General features: G+C 47.3%; 1 protein-coding gene across 1 annotated transcript in view; it reads left to right on the top strand.

Moving 5' to 3' along the window:
* Positions 1-3,892: 3,892 nt before the first annotated feature.
* The window catches only part of LOC311125710 (uncharacterized protein), a 45,062-nt gene continuing 29,844 nt past the window's right edge, over positions 3,893-19,110 (top strand). The window contains exon 1 of the mRNA XM_084199741.1: positions 3,893-3,977. Coding sequence (XP_084055867.1) covers positions 3,957-3,977 — 21 coding nt within the window. The 5' untranslated portion in view covers positions 3,893-3,956. The remainder of the gene's footprint in view (positions 3,978-19,110) is intronic.

The following is a 19,110-nucleotide window of genomic DNA, read 5'->3' as shown; positions in this document are numbered from 1 at the left end:
TAATGTAATACCTCAGCCTTATAGAACACCTCTCCTCTCTCTCTAATGTAATACCTCAGCCTTATAGAACACCTCTCCTCTCTCTCTAATGTAATACCTCAGCCTTATAGAACACCTCTCCTCTCTCTCTCTAATGTAATACCTCAGCCTTATAGAACACCTCTCCTCTCTCTAATGTAATACCTCAGCCTTATAGAACACCTCTCCTCTCTCTCTAATGTAATACCTCAGCCTTATAGAACACCTCTCCTCTCTCTAATGTAATACCTCAGCCTTATAGAACACCTCTCCTCTCTCTAATGTAATACCTCAGCCTTATAGAACACCTCTCCTCTCTCTCTCTAATGTAATACCTCAGCCTTATAGAACACCTCTCCTCTCTCTCTAATGTAATACCTCAGCCTTATAGAACACCTCTCCTCTCTCTCTCTAATGTAATACCTCAGCCTTATAGAACACCTCTCCTCTCTCTCTAATGTAATACCTCAGCCTTATAGAACACCTCTCCTCTCTCTCTAATGTAATACCTCAGCCTTATAGAACACCTCTCCTCTCTCTCTAATGTAATACCTCAGCCTTATAGAACACCTCTCCTCTCTCTCTAATGTAATACCTCAGCCTTATAGAACACCTCTCCTCTCTCTAATGTAATACCTCAGCCTTATAGAACACCTCTCCTCTCTCTCTAATGTAATACCTCAGCCTTATAGAACACCTCTCCTCTCTCTAATGTAATACCTCAGCCTTATAGAACACCTCTCCTCTCTCTCTAATGTAATACCTCAGCCTTATAGAACACCTCTCCTCTCTCTCTAATGTAATACCTCAGCCTTATAGAACACCTCTCCTCTCTCTCTAATGTAATACCTCAGCCTTATAGAACACCTCTCCTCTCTCTCTAATGTAATACCTCAGCCTTATAGAACACCTCTCCTCTCCTCTCTCTAATGTAATACCTCAGCCTTATAGAACACCTCTCCTCTCTCTCTCTAATGTAATACCTCAGCCTTATAGAACACCTCTCCTCTCTCTCTAATGTAATACCTCAGCCTTATAGAACACCTCTCCTCTCTCTCTAATGTAATACCTCAGCCTTATAGAACACCTCTCCTCTCTCTCTAATGTAATACCTCAGCCTTATAGAACACCTCTCCTCTCTCTAATGTAATACCTCAGCCTTATAGAACACCTCTCCTCTCTCTCTAATGTAATACCTCAGCCTTATAGAACACCTCTCCTCTCTCTCTCTAATGTAATACCTCAGCCTTATAGAACACCTCTCCTCTCTCTCTAATGTAATACCTCAGCCTTATAGAACACCTCTCCTCTCTCTAATGTAATACCTCAGCCTTATAGAACACCTCTCCTCTCTCTCTAATGTAATACCTCAGCCTTATAGAACACCTCTCCTCTCTCTCTCTAATGTAATACCTCAGCCTTATAGAACACCTCTCCTCTCTCTCTAATGTAATACCTCAGCCTTATAGAACACCTCTCCTCTCTCTCTAATGTAATACCTCAGCCTTATAGAACACCTCTCCTCTCTCTCTAATGTAATACCTCAGCCTTATAGAACACCTCTCCTCTCTCTCTAATGTAATACCTCAGCCTTATAGAACACCTCTCCTCTCTCTAATGTAATACCTCAGCCTTATAGAACACCTCTCCTCTCTCTCTAATGTAATACCTCAGCCTTATAGAACACCTCTCCTCTCTCTCTAATGTAATACCTCAGCCTTATAGAACACCTCTCCTCTCTCTAATGTAATACCTCAGCCTTATAGAACACCTCTCCTCTCTCTCTAATGTAATACCTCAGCCGTATAGAACACCTCTCCTCTCTCTAATGTAATACCTCAGCCTTATAGAACACCTCTCCTCTCTCTCTCTAATGTAATACCTCAGCCTTATAGAACACCTCTCTCTAATGTAATACCTCAGCCTTATAGAACACCTCTCCTCTCTCTAATGTAATACCTCAGCCTTATAGAACACCTCTCCTCTCTCTAATGTAATACCTCAGCCTTATAGAACACCTCTCCTCTCTCTCTAATGTAATACCTCAGCCTTATAGAACACCTCTCCTCTCTCTCTAATGTAATACCTCAGCCGTATAGAACATCTCTCCTCTCTCTAATGTAATACCTCAGCCTTATAGAACACCTCTCCTCTCTCTCTCTAATGTAATACCTCAGCCTTATAGAACACCTCTCTCTAATGTAATACCTCAGCCTTATAGAACACCTCTCCTCTCTCTAATGTAATACCTCAGCCTTATAGAACACCTCTCCTCTCTCTCTAATGTAATACCTCAGCCTTATAGAACACCTCTCCTCTCTCTCTAATGTAATACCTCAGCCTTATAGAACACCTCTCCTCTCTCTCTAATGTAATACCTCAGCCTTATAGAACACCTCTCCTCTCTCTCTAATGTAATACCTCAGCCTTATAGAACCTCTCCTCTCTCTCTAATGTAATACAGCCGTATAGAACACCTCTCCTCTCTCTAATGTAATACCTCAGCCTTATAGAACACCTCTCCTCTCTCTCTAATGTAATACCTCAGCCTTATAGAACACCTCTCCTCTCTCTCTAATGTAATACCTCAGCCTTATAGAACACCTCTCCTCTCTCTCTAATGTAATACCTCAGCCTTATAGAACCTCTCCTCTCTCTCTAATGTAATACAGCCGTATAGAACACCTCTCCTCTCTCTAATGTAATACCTCAGCCTTATAGAACACCTCTCCTCTCTCTCTAATGTAATACCTCAGCCTTATAGAACACCTCTCCTCTCTCTCTAATGTAATACAGCCGTATAGAACACCTCTCCTCTCTCTCTAATGTAATACCTCAGCCTTATAGAACACCTCTCCTCTCTCTCTAATGTAATACCTCAGCCTTATAGAACACCTCTCCTCTCTCTCTAATGTAATACCTCAGCCTTATAGAACACCTCTCCTCTCTCTAATGTAATACCTCAGCCGTATAGAACACCTCTCCTCTCTCTCTAATGTAATACCTCAGCCTTATAGAACACCTCTCCTCTCTCTCTAATGTAATACCTCAGCCTTATAGAACACCTCTCCTCTCTCTAATGTAATACCTCAGCCTTATAGAACACCTCTCCTCTCTCTAATGTAATACCTCAGCCTTATAGAACACATCTCCTCTCTCTAATGTAATACCTCAGCCTTATAGAACACCTCTCCTCTCTCTAATGTAATACCTCAGCCTTATAGAACACCTCTCCTCTCTCTCTAATGTAATACCTCAGCCTTATAGAACACCTCTCCTCTCTCTCTAATGTAATACAGCCGTATAGAGAAGGGGTTCCCAAAAAATTTCACTCAGATCCCCCCCCTTCCAGCGTTGGGGAACATCCTGCGCCACGTCTATTTCTATGGGCACAAGCGCTGTTCACGACACGAACTGTTCACACACCTCTTGTTGGCGGAGAGACAATGTTGCAGGTTTAAAGCTTATTTCCTGCAATTCTATACATTTTGTCATGTCTAATGTGTATTCGTGTGATATTTGAGTGACTCAAACAATATTACAAAATCAATGGGCAAAAAAATAAATAAATAACGAGCTAAAAAAAAAAGTTAGCTGACATGGGCTAGTTGATCTGGACATTTCTGACAACTTATAAATAGCTTTCTAAGGGATGCAATGACCGACATGACAAGAGGAACTGATGATGCACTACCCAATTTAGACATTGCACCTTGTGCATTCAACTATTACAACTTTCAAGAGGAAGTTGAAAGTCATGACTGAGTTCCACTCTGCCGACCCCTCGCGCGCCCCACAGTTTGGGAACCACTGTATAGAGCACCTCACCCCTCTCTCTCTCTGTATCTAACCCTAACTTGATACTTCTAGGAAAGGACCTGTCCAGCCGCAGCCAGACAGACCTGGCCTGTATCTTTGGGAAGAGGGGGACGAAGCGTATGTCCGAGGCCCAGGAAGAGGTAAGAGAACTCCTTTTATACCCCACTCACCGTTAGGTGGTCCCAACCAGTCATGTTGTTTATAAAAGCCATCTGCGATACAGATACGTTGTGACTGAAACCCTACCAGCCGTTATCTACACCTAACCGTCCAACTCACTGGCATCACCACCTCCATCTCCTCCTCCATCTCCTCCTCCATCACCACCTCCATCACCACCTCCATCACCACCTCCATCTCCTCCTCCGCCACCTCGTCTCCCCTGCCCCTCTGTCCCGTGCCCCTCCCAGAGCCAAGGGCAGGTCGGTTGTGGTCCGTCCCAGATTACTCCCTATATAGAGTGCACTAATTAGTGGCCCGTTATGGAGAACGTGGACGGAGTCACTGAACCCAGACATTAAAAACAGAATTCAACAAGATTTTATTGAACTGAATAGAACGTTCTTTAATTTGCCCCAATGTGATCATAAGACGAGAACAAAATGCATCAGGGATGTAGTATTTCCCTGCAACTTTCTGGAACGGCACCGGAATGCCCTTGTGTGTGTGTGTGTGTGTGTGTGTGTGTGTGTGTGTGTGTGTGTGTGTACGTATGTCTACACTTTGTAAACGTTAGCGACGATGCTAATGATAACCACCTCCTAGTAGAGATGGAAAGACTTTCCCAAAAACCTCCAACTAAATGTTAACTACAAAGTAGACCACACCTACCTGGCAGAATGATATCATGATTATTTGCATCAATCCAGCGGCCATTTGTTTATCAAACTCTGCAATCACATGATCGCTACGGAAACATCGCTAACCAAACAAGTCTCTGAACAAAATGGGGGAAAAACCGAAACCTGGAAAAACAACACGGAGATAACCAGAATTTTCACCAGAAATAAATAACAGAACAATGAAAAAAATAAAATACAGATTTTATAGGGCCCTAACTAATTTTGACTAGGGCCCATAGTGTGCCATTTGGTACTTAACCTAGGTAGCAGCCGGAGGGTGGCCTTACATTAGCTGTGTCACAGCGTGCAGCTCTCACCGTACCAACAGGACGCTGCTAGCCGCAGGCCAGGAAAGCACCCAAATCCAATTAAAGGATTTGCCCCCTCGTTCCTCTTCTTCACTCCTCTCTTTCTCAGTACTCTCTCTCTCTCTCTCTCTCTCGTTCCATCAGCTTGGTCAGTTTGCCAGTGGGCACCGTTACTAACATTTCTAAGTGAGGTCTAAGGTTTGCAGAAATGGCATGACGCCTGAAGAAGAAAAAAAAAAAATCTAAGCTCAAAAGTTGATGTTTCCTCCCCTCTACTTTGTAGTGCGGTCACTCAGTCAACCTCAGGCCATACAAAGATACCGCGCTTCACATTTCTTGAAAAATTCTGCTAACTTTCACAAAAGTTTTTCAGAAATCCCATTTGGAAGATTCCTGGAATCAGGTGGGAATAAACAGAACGTCTGGGAATCCTCCAATTGAGATTTTGGGAATATTGAGGAAATTACTTTAATTTTGAAACCATTCTCTTTCCTCTGTAATAGATAGATGGATGCAGGCGTTTTTAACTCTGGCTCTAACCTGTAGAGGGCCCTACAGCCAATAGGTTTCTATGGAGGATTAAGATGATTCATTAGGATAACAAAGTGACGTGCAATGCAGACAGCCTCAGAGTTATTTCTGATTTCCATCAGTCCAACCTCTAGTGTTTTATTTGATTTGGCAGCCAATCTAAGTTCAGGAATGCTGCCAAGGTGTGTGGAAGTGTTTTGTTCTTCCTTCAGGCAGCTACGAGGCTGTGTGGCTGCGTGGCTACATGGCTGCGTGGCTACATGGCTTTGTGGCTGCGTGGCTTTGTGGCTGCGTGGCTTTGTGGCTGCATGGCTTTGTGGCTGCGTGGCTTTGTGGCTGCATGGCTTTGTGGCTGCATGGCTTTGTGGCTACATGGCTTTGTGGCTGCGTGGCTTTGTGGCTGCATGGCTTTGTGGCTGTATGGCTTTGTGGCTGCGTGGTAAATCATCAAGGGCCCGGCAGCAGAGCACACAACTCTGCTGTCCACAGAACTGTAGAATTATAAATATTCAGCGATTCGCATTTTTGCCCGATCTTCCTCTGTTATTAGGCCTAGGCTTCTTTGTATACGTTGTAGGTAGGTTCTATACATTGCTAATAATACTCTACACATCGTTTCTTTCATAAGCTTTTAGATGTATATTTTCTTGTACTTTTCTTTGGCTTTTGGCCGTTTGGTTTGTAATGGCAAGGAGGAGGGATGCATACATCACATCTTTTATAACTGTAAGATCGGTTCAAACTACTCATTAGAAAAATCTATCTTACTATTGTTTGTTCTACCTCATTATTACCTTAGGCCTATCATGTTTTTAGGTTATTCAAAAACAACTAAAAACTTTCTGAAAGCCTAGAACTCCGTTACATAAATGAATCGTTTGATCATGCAGTGAGAGGAAGCGGGAGAAAGTCCTATTCAAATCAAATTATCCAAGTACTTAAAGTAATTAAGGTGCGGCAGGTAGCTTAGTGGTTAAGAGCGTAGTGCCAGTAACCGAAAGGTCGCTGGTTCTAATCCCCGAGCCGACTAGGTGAAAAATCTGTCGATGTGCCCTTGAGCAAGGCACTTAACCCTAATTGCTCCTGTAAGTCGCTCTGGATAAGAGCGTCTTCTAAATGACGTAAATGTAAATGTAATTAGACACTGGAGTGTCCACTATAAAACAAATAAAATAGTCTTCGGCTATATGGTCCAGATCATCCGACATTGAGAGAGAAAAAAACTAACATATTTCTTACGGGATATTTTGCGCTGCTTTGGTGAAAATCTTAGCTCTGTCTACATGGTTCTCTTGCATTGTGTAAAATGTTCAAAACATACAGTATTTGTTGAAATAGGTTACGCAGGCTATAGCAAAGGAATAGTCCACTTGGCCCTGCTGTGGGCTTCCCAATCAGCTCTTTACTGCTGTGGGCTTCCCAGTCAGCTCTTTACTGCTGTGGGCTACCCAGTCAGCTCTTTACTGCTGTGGGCTTCCCAATCAGCTCTTTACTGCTGTGGGCTTCCCAGTCAGCTCTTTACTGCTGTGGGCTTCCCAATCAGCTCTTTACTGCTGTGGGCTTCCCAGTCAGCTCTTTACTGCTGTGGGCTTCCCAATCAGCTCTTTACTGCTGTGGGCTTCCCAGTCAGCTCTTTACTGCTGTGGGCTTCCCAGTCAGCTCTTTACTGCTGTGGGCTTCCCAGTCAGCTCTTTACTGCTGTGGGCTTCCCAGTCAGCTCTTTACTGCTGTGGGCTTCCCAATCAGCTCTTTACTGCTGTGGGCTTCCCAGTCAGCTCTTTACTGCTGTGGGCTTCCCAGTCAGCTCTTTACTGCTGTGGGCTTCCCAGTCAGCTCTTTACTGCTGTGGGCTTCCCAATCAGCTCTTTACTGCTGTGGGCTTCCCAGTCAGCTCTTTACTGCTGTGGGCTTCCCAGTCAGCTCTTTACTGCTGTGGGCTTCTCAGTCAGCTCTTTACTGCTGTGGGCTTCCCAGTCAGCTCTTTACTGCTGTGGGCTTCCCAGTCAGCTCTTTACTGCTGTGGGCTTCCCAGTCAGCTCTTTACTGGTGCCAGCTAAGTTGAAATAGGCTATACATAGTCTGTCACATCACGATGTCGTCACCGTCGACAATGGCTGTCAATCATCTTAGATATCCGATACTATGATAATATCGCCCAACCCTAGCCAGTTTTTCCAGTGTAGATACAGCCAGACTCAGCTATCATAATGTGGCCAAGGGAACATGCCTTGTTGCTAATGTTAGACAGTGGAGGTCAGAGCCAGTGTGAGACAGTCACAGGAGAACAGTCTCACGCACACACCACATACACACACACACACACAAGCACACACCACACACACACACACAGAACCTCCCGCCCGGCCGCCCCCTCTACCTGTACCAACTACCCAGAATCCTTTGCTGTTCCTGTGCCCGAGTGCCTCGTACCACCACACGGCCCCCTGGGATAGCATTGTGATTGTGTTCAGTGTTTTAAATCTGCTCAATAGTCTCTACAGGCCAATAGGACAATAACCTGCCGTGACAAAATGATTAGAAAGACAACATGTAGAAACAGCCCCAGACACATGTAGAAACAGCCCCAGACAACATGTAGAAACAGCCCCAGACAACATGTAGAAACAGCCCCAGACAACATGTAGAAACAGCCCCAGACACATGTAGAAACAGCTCCAGACACATGTAGAAACAGCCCCAGACACATGTAGAAACAGCCCCAGACACATGTAGAAACAGCCCCAGACACATGTAGAAACAGCCCCAGGCCCCAGACACATGTAGAAACAGCCCCAGACACATGTAGAAACAGCCCCAGACACATGTAGAAACAGCCCCAGGCCCCAGACACATGTAGAAACAGCCCCAGACACATGTAGAAACAGCCCCAGACACATGTAGAAACAGCCCCAGACACATGTAGAAACAGCCCCAGGCCCCAGACACATGTAGAAACAGCCCCAGACACATGTAGAAACAGCCCCAGACACATGTAGAAACAGCCCCAGACACATGTAGAAACAGCCCCAGACACATGTAGAAACAGCCCCAGACACATGTAGAAACAGCCCCAGACACATGTAGAAACAGCCCCAGACACATGTAGAAACAGCCCCAGACAACATGTAGAAACAGCCCCAGACAACATGTAGAAACAGCCCCAGACAACATGTAGAAACAGCCCCAGACAACATGTAGAAACAGCCCCAGACACATGTAGAAACAGCCCCAGACACATGTAGAAACAGCCCAAAACACATGTAGAAACAGCCCCAGACACATGTAGAAACAGCCCCAGACACATGTAGAAACAGCCCCAGACAACATGTAGAAACAGCCCCAGACACATGTAGAAACAGCCCCAGACACATGTAGAAACAGCCCCAGGCCCCAGACACATGTAGAAACAGCCCCAGACACATGTAGAAACAGCCCCAGACACATGTAGAAACAGCCCCAGACACATGTAGAAACAGCCCCAGACACATGTAGAAACAGCCCCAGACACATGTAGAAACAGCCCCAGACACATGTAGAAACAGCCCCAGACACATGTAGAAACAGCCCCAGACACATGTAGAAACAGCCCCAGACAACATGTAGAAACAGCCCCAGACAACATGTAGAAACAGCCCCAGACAACATGTAGAAACAGCCCCAGACAACATGTAGAAACAGCCCCAGACAACATGTAGAAACAGCCCCAGACAACATGTAGAAACAGCCCCAGACACATGTAGAAACAGCCCCAGACACATGTAGAAACAGCCCCAGACACATGTAGAAACAGCCCCAGACACATGTAGAAACAGCCCCAGACACATGTAGAAACAGCCCCAGACACATGTAGAAACAGCCCCAGACAACATGTAGAAACAGCCCCAGACACATGTAGAAACAGCCCCAGACAAATGTAGAAATAGCCCCAGACACATGTAGAAACAGCCCAGACACATGTAGAAACAGCCCCAGACACATGTAGAAACAGCCCAGACACATGTAGAAACAGCTCCAGACACATGTAGAAACAGCCCCAGACACATGTAGAAACAGCTCCAGACACATGTAGAAACAGCCCCAGACACATGTAGAAACAGCCCCAGACACATGTAGAAACAGCCCCAGACACATGTAGAAACAGCCCCAGACACATGTAGAAACAGCCCCAGACACATGTAGAAACAGCCCCAGACACATGTAGAAACAGCCCCAGACACATGTAGAAACAGCCCCAGACACATGTAGAAACAGCCCCAGACACATGTAGAAACAGCCCCAGACACATGTAGAAACAGCCCCAGACACATGTAGAAACTGCCCCAGACACATGTAGAAACAGCTCCAGGCCCCAGACAACATGTAGAAACAGCTCCAGACACATGTAGAAACAGCTCCAGACAACATGTAGAAACAGCCCCAGACAACATGTAGAAACAGCCCCAGACACATGTAGAAACAGCCCCAGACACATGTAGAAACAGCCCCAGACACATGTAGAAACAGCCCCAGGCCCCAGACAACATGTAGAAACAGCCCCAGACACATGTAGAAACAGCCCCAGACAACATGTAGAAACAGCCCCAGACAACATGTAGAAACAGCCCCAGGCCCCAGACACATGTAGAAACAGCCCCAGACAACATGTAGAAACAGCCCCAGACACATGTAGAAACAGCCCCAGACAACATGTAGAAACAGCCCCAGACACATGTAGAAACAGCCCCAGACACATGTAGAAACAGCCCCAGACACATGTAGAAACATCCCCAGACACATGTAGAAACAGCTCCAGGCCCCAGACAACATGTAGAAACAGCCCCAGACACATGTAGAAACAGCCCCAGACACATGTAGAAACAGCCCCAGACACATGTAGAAACAGCCCCAGACACATGTAGAAACAGCCCCAGACACATGTAGAAACAGCCCCAGACACATGTAGAAACAGCCCCAGACAACATGTAGAAACAGCCCCAGACAACATGTAGAAACAGCCCCAGACACATGTAGAAACAGCCCCAGACAACATGTAGAAACAGCTCCAGACACATGTAGAAACAGCCCCAGACACATGTAGAAACAGCCCCAGACACATGTAGAAACAGCCCCAGACACATGTAGAAACAGCCCCAGACACATGTAGAAACAGCCCCAGACACATGTAGAAACAGCCCCAGACACATGTAGAAACAGCCCCAGACACATGTAGAAACAGCCCCAGACACATGTAGAAACAGCTCCAGGCCCCAGACAACATGTAGAAACAGCTCCAGACACATGTAGAAACAGCTCCAGACAACATGTAGAAACAGCCCCAGACAACATGTAGAAACAGCCCCAGACACATGTAGAAACAGCCCCAGACACATGTAGAAACAGCCCCAGACACATGTAGAAACAGCCCCAGACACATGTAGAAACAGCCCCAGACACATGTAGAAACAGCTCCAGGCCCCAGACAACATGTAGAAACAGCTCCAGACACATGTAGAAACAGCTCCAGACAACATGTAGAAACAGCCCCAGACAACATGTAGAAACAGCCCCAGACAACATGTAGAAACAGCCCCAGACACATGTAGAAACAGCCCCAGACACATGTAGAAACAGCCCCAGGCCCCAGACAACATGTAGAAACAGCCCCAGACACATGTAGAAACAGCCCCAGACAACATGTAGAAACAGCCCCAGGCCCCAGACACATGTAGAAACAGCCCCAGACAACATGTAGAAACAGCCCCAGACACATGTAGAAACAGCCCCAGACAACATGTAGAAACAGCCCAGACACATGTAGAAACAGCCCCAGACACATGTAGAAACAGCCCAGACACATGTAGAAACAGCTCCAGACAACATGTAGAAACAGCCCCAGACACATGTAGAAACAGCCCCAGACACATGTAGAAACAGCCCCAGACACATGTAGAAACAGCTCCAGGCCCCAGACAACATGTAGAAACAGCCCCAGACACATGTAGAAACAGCCCCAGACACATGTAGAAACAGCTCCAGACACATGTAGAAACAGCCCCAGACACATGTAGAAACAGCCCCAGACACATGTAGAAACAGCCCCAGACACATGTAGAAACAGCCCCAGACAACATGTAGAAACAGCCCCAGACAACATGTAGAAACAGCCCCAGACACATGTAGAAACAGCCCCAGACAACATGTAGAAACAGCCCCAGACACATGTAGAAACAGCCCCAGACACATGTAGAAACAGCCCCAGACACATGTAGAAACAGCTCCAGACACATGTAGAAACAGCCCCAGACACATGTAGAAACAGCTCCAGACACATGTAGAAACAGCTCCAGACACATGTAGAAACAGCCCCAGACACATGTAGAAACAGCCCCAGACACATGTAGAAACAGCCCCAGACACATGTAGAAACAGCCCCAGACACATGTAGAAACAGCCCCAGACACATGTAGAAACAGCCCCAGACACATGTAGAAACAGCTCCAGGCCCCAGACAACATGTAGAAACAGCTCCAGACACATGTAGAAACAGCTCCAGACAACATGTAGAAACAGCCCCAGACAACATGTAGAAACAGCCCCAGACACATGTAGAAACAGCCCCAGACACATGTAGAAACAGCCTCAGGCCCCAGACAACATGTAGAAACAGCCCCAGACACATGTAGAAACAGCCCCAGACAACATGTAGAAACAGCCCCAGACAACATGTAGAAACAGCCCCAGGCCCCAGACAACATGTAGAAACAGCCCCAGGCCCCAGACAACATGTAGAAACAGCCCCAGACACATGTAGAAACAGCCCCAGACACATGTAGAAACAGCCCCAGACAACATGTAGAAACAGCCCCAGACAACATGTAGAAACAGCCCCAGGCCCCAGACACATGTAGAAACAGCCCCAGACAACATGTAGAAACAGCCCCAGACACATGTAGAAACAGCCCCAGACAACATGTAGAAACAGCCCCAGACACATGTAGAAACAGCCCCAGACACATGTAGAAACAGCCCCAGACACATGTAGAAACATCCCCAGACACATGTAGAAACAGCTCCAGGCCCCAGACAACATGTAGAAACAGCCCCAGACACATGTAGAAACAGCCCCAGACACATGTAGAAACAGCCCCAGACACATGTAGAAACAGCCCCAGACACATGTAGAAACAGCCCCAGACACATGTAGAAACAGCCCCAGACACATGTAGAAACAGCCCCAGACACATGTAGAAACAGCCCCAGACAACATGTAGAAACAGCCCCAGACAACATGTAGAAACAGCCCCAGACACATGTAGAAACAGCCCCAGACAACATGTAGAAACAGCTCCAGACACATGTAGAAACAGCCCCAGACACATGTAGAAACAGCCCCAGACACATGTAGAAACAGCCCCAGACACATGTAGAAACAGCCCCAGACACATGTAGAAACAGCCCCAGACACATGTAGAAACAGCCCCAGACACATGTAGAAACAGCTCCAGACACATGTAGAAACAGCCCCAGACACATGTAGAAACAGCCCCAGACACATGTAGAAACAGCCCCAGACACATGTAGAAACAGCCCCAGACAACATGTAGAAACAGCCCCAGACAACATGTAGAAACAGCCCCAGACACATGTAGAAACAGCCCCAGACAACATGTAGAAACAGCCCCAGACACATGTAGAAACAGCCCCAGACACATGTAGAAACAGCCCCAGACACATGTAGAAACAGCTCCAGACACATGTAGAAACAGCCCCAGACACATGTAGAAACAGCCCCAGACACATGTAGAAACAGCCCCAGACACATGTAGAAACAGCCCCAGACACATGTAGAAACAGCCCCAGACACATGTAGAAACAGCCCCAGACAACATGTAGAAACAGCCCCAGACACATGTAGAAACAGCCCCAGACAACATGTAGAAACAGCCCCAGACACATGTAGAAACAGCCCCAGACACATGTAGAAACAGCCCCAGACACATGTAGAAACAGCTCCAGACACATGTAGAAACAGCCCCAGACACATGTAGAAACAGCTCCAGACACATGTAGAAACAGCTCCAGACACATGTAGAAACAGCCCCAGACACATGTAGAAACAGCCCCAGACACATGTAGAAACAGCCCCAGACACATGTAGAAACAGCCCCAGACACATGTAGAAACAGCCCCAGACACATGTAGAAACAGCCCCAGACACATGTAGAAACAGCCCCAGACACATGTAGAAACAGCTCCAGGCCCCAGACAACATGTAGAAACAGCTCCAGACACATGTAGAAACAGCTCCAGACAACATGTAGAAACAGCCCCAGACAACATGTAGAAACAGCCCCAGACACATGTAGAAACAGCCCCAGACACATGTAGAAACAGCCCCAGGCCCCAGACAACATGTAGAAACAGCCCCAGACACATGTAGAAACAGCCCCAGACAACATGTAGAAACAGCCCCAGACAACATGTAGAAACAGCCCCAGGCCCCAGACACATGTAGAAACAGCCCCAGGCCCCAGACAACATGTAGAAACAGCCCCAGACACATGTAGAAACAGCCCCAGACGACATGTAGAAACAGCCCCAGACAACATGTAGAAACAGCCCCAGGCCCCAGACACATGTAGAAACAGCCCCAGACAACATGTAGAAACAGCCCCAGACACATGTAGAAACAGCCCCAGACAACATGTAGAAACAGCCCCAGACACATGTAGAAACAGCCCCAGACACATGTAGAAACAGCCCCAGACACATGTAGAAACATCCCCAGACACATGTAGAAACAGCTCCAGGCCCCAGACAACATGTAGAAACAGCCCCAGACACATGTAGAAACAGCCCCAGACACATTTAGAAACAGCCCCAGACACATGTAGAAACAGCCCCAGACACATGTAGAAACAGCCCCAGACACATGTAGAAACAGCCCCAGACACATGTAGAAACAGCCCCAGACACATGTAGAAACAGCCCCAGACAACATGTAGAAACAGCCCCAGACAACATGTAGAAACAGCCCCAGACACATGTAGAAACAGCCCCAGACAACATGTAGAAACAGCCCTGACACATGTAGAAACAGCCCCAGACACATGTAGAAACAGCCCCAGACACATGTAGAAACAGCCCCAGACACATGTAGAAACAGCTCCAGGCCCCAGACAACATGTAGAAACAGCTCCAGACACATGTAGAAACAGCTCCAGACAACATGTAGAAACAGCCCCAGACAACATGTAGAAACAGCCCCAGACACATGTAGAAACAGCCCCAGACACATGTAGAAACAGCCCCAGACACATGTAGAAACAGCCCCAGGCCCCAGACAACATGTAGAAACAGCCCCAGACACATGTAGAAACAGCCCCAGACAACATGTAGAAACAGCCCCAGACAACATGTAGAAACAGCCCCAGGCCCCAGACACATGTAGAAACAGCCCCAGACAACATGTAGAAACAGCCCCAGACACATGTAGAAACAGCCCCAGACACATGTAGAAACAGCCCCAGACACATGTAGAAACAGCCCCAGACAACATGTAGAAACAGCCCCAGACAACATGTAGAAACAGCCCCAGACACATGTAGAAACAGCCCCAGACAACATGTAGAAACAGCCCTGACACATGTAGAAACAGCCCCAGACACATGTAGAAACAGCCCCAGACACATGTAGAAACAGCCCCAGACACATGTAGAAACAGCTCCAGGCCCCAGACAACATGTAGAAACAGCTCCAGACACATGTAGAAACAGCTCCAGACAACATGTAGAAACAGCCCCAGACAACATGTAGAAACAGCCCCAGACACATGTAGAAACAGCCCCAGACACATGTAGAAACAGCCCCAGACACATGTAGAAACAGCCCCAGGCCCCAGACAACATGTAGAAACAGCCCCAGACACATGTAGAAACAGCCCCAGACAACATGTAGAAACAGCCCCAGACAACATGTAGAAACAGCCCCAGGCCCCAGACACATGTAGAAACAGCCCCAGACAACATGTAGAAACAGCCCCAGACACATGTAGAAACAGCCCCAGACAACATGTAGAAACAGCCCCAGACACATGTAGAAACAGCCCCAGACACATGTAGAAACAGCCCCAGACACATGTAGAAACATCCCCAGACACATGTAGAAACAGCTCCAGGCCCCAGACAACATGTAGAAACAGCCCCAGACACATGTAGAAACAGCCCCAGACACATGTAGAAACAGCCCCAGACACATGTAGAAACAGCCCCAGACACATGTAGAAACAGCCCCAGACACATGTAGAAACAGCCCCAGACACATGTAGAAACAGCCCCAGACACATGTAGAAACAGCCCCAGACAACATGTAGAAACAGCCCCAGACAACATGTAGAAACAGCCCCAGACACATGTAGAAACAGCCCCAGACAACATGTAGAAACAGCCCTGACACATGTAGAAACAGCCCCAGACACATGTAGAAACAGCTCCAGACACATGTAGAAACAGCCCCAGACACATGTAGAAACAGCTCCAGACACATGTAGAAACAGCCCCAGACACATGTAGAAACAGCCCCAGACACATGTAGAAACAGCCCCAGACACATGTAGAAACAGCCCCAGACACATGTAGAAACAGCCCCAGACACATGTAGAAACAGCCCCAGACACATGTAGAAACAGCCCCAGACACATGTAGAAACAGCCCCAGACACATGTAGAAACAGCTCCAGGCCCCAGACAACATGTAGAAACAGCTCCAGACACATGTAGAAACAGCTCCAGACAACATGTAGAAACAGCCCCAGACAACATGTAGAAACAGCCCCAGACACATGTAGAAACAGCCCCAGACACATGTAGAAACAGCCCCAGACACATGTAGAAACAGCCCCAGACACATGTAGAAACAGCTCCAGGCCCCAGACAACATGTAGAAACAGCTCCAGACACATGTAGAAACAGCTCCAGACAACATGTAGAAACAGCTCCAGACAACATGTAGAAACAGCCCCAGACAACATGTAGAAACAGCCCCAGACAACATGTAGAAACAGCCCCAGACACATGTAGAAACAGCCCCAGACACATGTAGAAACAGCCCCAGGCCCCAGACAACATGTAGAAACAGCCCCAGACACATGTAGAATAGGCCCCAGACAACATGTAGAAACAGCCCCAGGCCCCAGACACATGTAGAAACAGCCCCAGACAACATGTAGAAACAGCCCCAGACACATGTAGAAACAGCCCCAGACAACATGTAGAAACAGCCCAGACACATGTAGAAACAGCCCCAGACACATGTAGAAACAGCCCAGACACATGTAGAAACAGCTCCAGACAACATGTAGAAACAGCCCCAGACACATGTAGAAACAGCTCCAGACAACATGTAGAAACAGCCCCAGACACATGTAGAAACAGCCCCAGACACATGTAGAAACAGCCCCAGACACATGTAGAAACAGCTCCAGGCCCCAGACAACATGTAGAAACAGCCCCAGACACATGTAGAAACAGCCCCAGACACATGTAGAAACAGCTCCAGACACATGTAGAAACAGCCCCAGACACATGTAGAAACAGCCCCAGACAACATGTAGAAACAGCCCCAGACACATGTAGAAACAGCCCCAGACAACATGTAGAAACAGCCCCAGACAACATGTAGAAACAGCCCCAGACACATGTAGAAACAGCCCCAGACACATGTAGAAACAGCCCCAGACACATGTAGAAACAGCCCCAGACACATGTAGAAACAGCCCCAGACACATGTAGAAACAGCCCCAGACACATGTAGAAACAGCCCCAGACACATGTAGAAACAGCTCCAGGCCCCAGACAACATGTAGAAACAGCTCCAGACACATGTAGAAACAGCTCCAGACAACATGTAGAAACAGCTCCAGACAACATGTAGAAACAGCCCCAGACAACATGTAGAAACAGCCCCAGACAACATGTAGAAACAGCCCCAGACACATGTAGAAACAGCCCCAGACACATGTAGAAACAGCCCCAGGCCCCAGACAACATGTAGAAACAGCCCCAGACACATGTAGAATAGGCCCCAGACAACATGTAGAAACAGCCCCAGGCCCCAGACACATGTAGAAACAGCCCCAGACAACATGTAGAAACAGCCCCAGACACATGTAGAAACAGCCCCAGACAACATGTAGAAACAGCCCAGACACATGTAGAAACAGCCCCAGACACATGTAGAAACAGCCCAGACACATGTAGAAACAGCTCCAGACAACATGTAGAAACAGCCCCAGACACATGTAGAAACAGCTCCAGACAACATGTAGAAACAGCCCCAGACACATGTAGAAACAGCCCCAGACACATGTAGAAACAGCCCCAGACACATGTAGAAACAGCTCCAGGCCCCAGACAACATGTAGAAACAGCCCCAGACACATGTAGAAACAGCCCCAGACACATGTAGAAACAGCTCCAGACACATGTAGAAACAGCCCCAGACACATGTAGAAACAGCCCCAGACACATGTAGAAACAGCCCCAGACACATGTAGAAACAGCCCCAGACAACATGTAGAAACAGCCCCAGACAACATGTAGAAACAGCCCCAGACACATGTAGAAACAGCCCCAGACACATGTAGAAACAGCCCCAGACACATGTAGAAACAGCCCCAGACACATGTAGAAACAGCCCCAGACACATGTAGAAACAGCTCCAGACACATGTAGAAACAGCCCCAGACACATGTAGAAACAGCTCCAGACACATGTAGAAACAGCTCCAGACACATGTAGAAACAGCCCCAGACACATGTAGAAACAGCCCCAGACACATGTAGAAACAGCCCCAGACACATGTAGAAACAGCCCCAGACACATGTAGAAACAGCCCCAGACACATGTAGAAACAGCCCCAGACACATGTAGAAACAGCCCCAGACACATGTAGAAACAGCCCCAGACACATGTAGAAACAGCCCCAGACACATGTAGAAACAGCTCCAGGCCCCAGACAACATGTAGAAACAGCTCCAGACACATGTAGAAACAGCTCCAGACAACATGTAGAAACAGCCCCAGACAACATGTAGAAACAGCCCCAGACACATGTAGAAACAGCCCCAGACACATGTAGAAACAGCCCCAGGCCCCAGACAACATGTAGAAACAGCCCCAGACACATGTAGAAACAGCCCCAGACAACATGTAGAAACAGCCCCAGACAACATGTAGAAACAGCCCCAGGCCCCAGACACATGTAGAAACAGCCCCAGACACATGTAGAAACAGCCCCAGACACATGTAGAAACAGCCCCAGACACATGTAGAAACAGCCCCAGACACATGTAGAAACAGCCCCAGACACATGTAGAAACAGCCCCAGACACATGTAGAAACAGCCCCAGACACATGTAGAAACAGCCCCAGACACATGTAGAAACAGCTCCAGGCCCCAGACAACATGTAGAAACAGCTCCAGACACATGTAGAAACAGCTCCAGACAACATGTAGAAACAGCCCCAGACAACATGTAGAAACAGCCCCAGACACATGTAGAAACAGCCCAGACACATGTAGAAACAGCTCCAGACAACATGTAGAAACAGCCCC

The sequence above is a fragment of the Coregonus lavaretus genome, assembly GCF_964263955.1.
Source record: "Coregonus lavaretus genome assembly, contig: HAP1_SCAFFOLD_1237, whole genome shotgun sequence".
NCBI classification, from domain to species: Eukaryota; Metazoa; Chordata; class Actinopteri; order Salmoniformes; family Salmonidae; genus Coregonus; species Coregonus lavaretus.
Note: the sequence above shows the minus strand (reverse complement) of the source record. Positions and strands in the feature narration are given on the sequence as shown.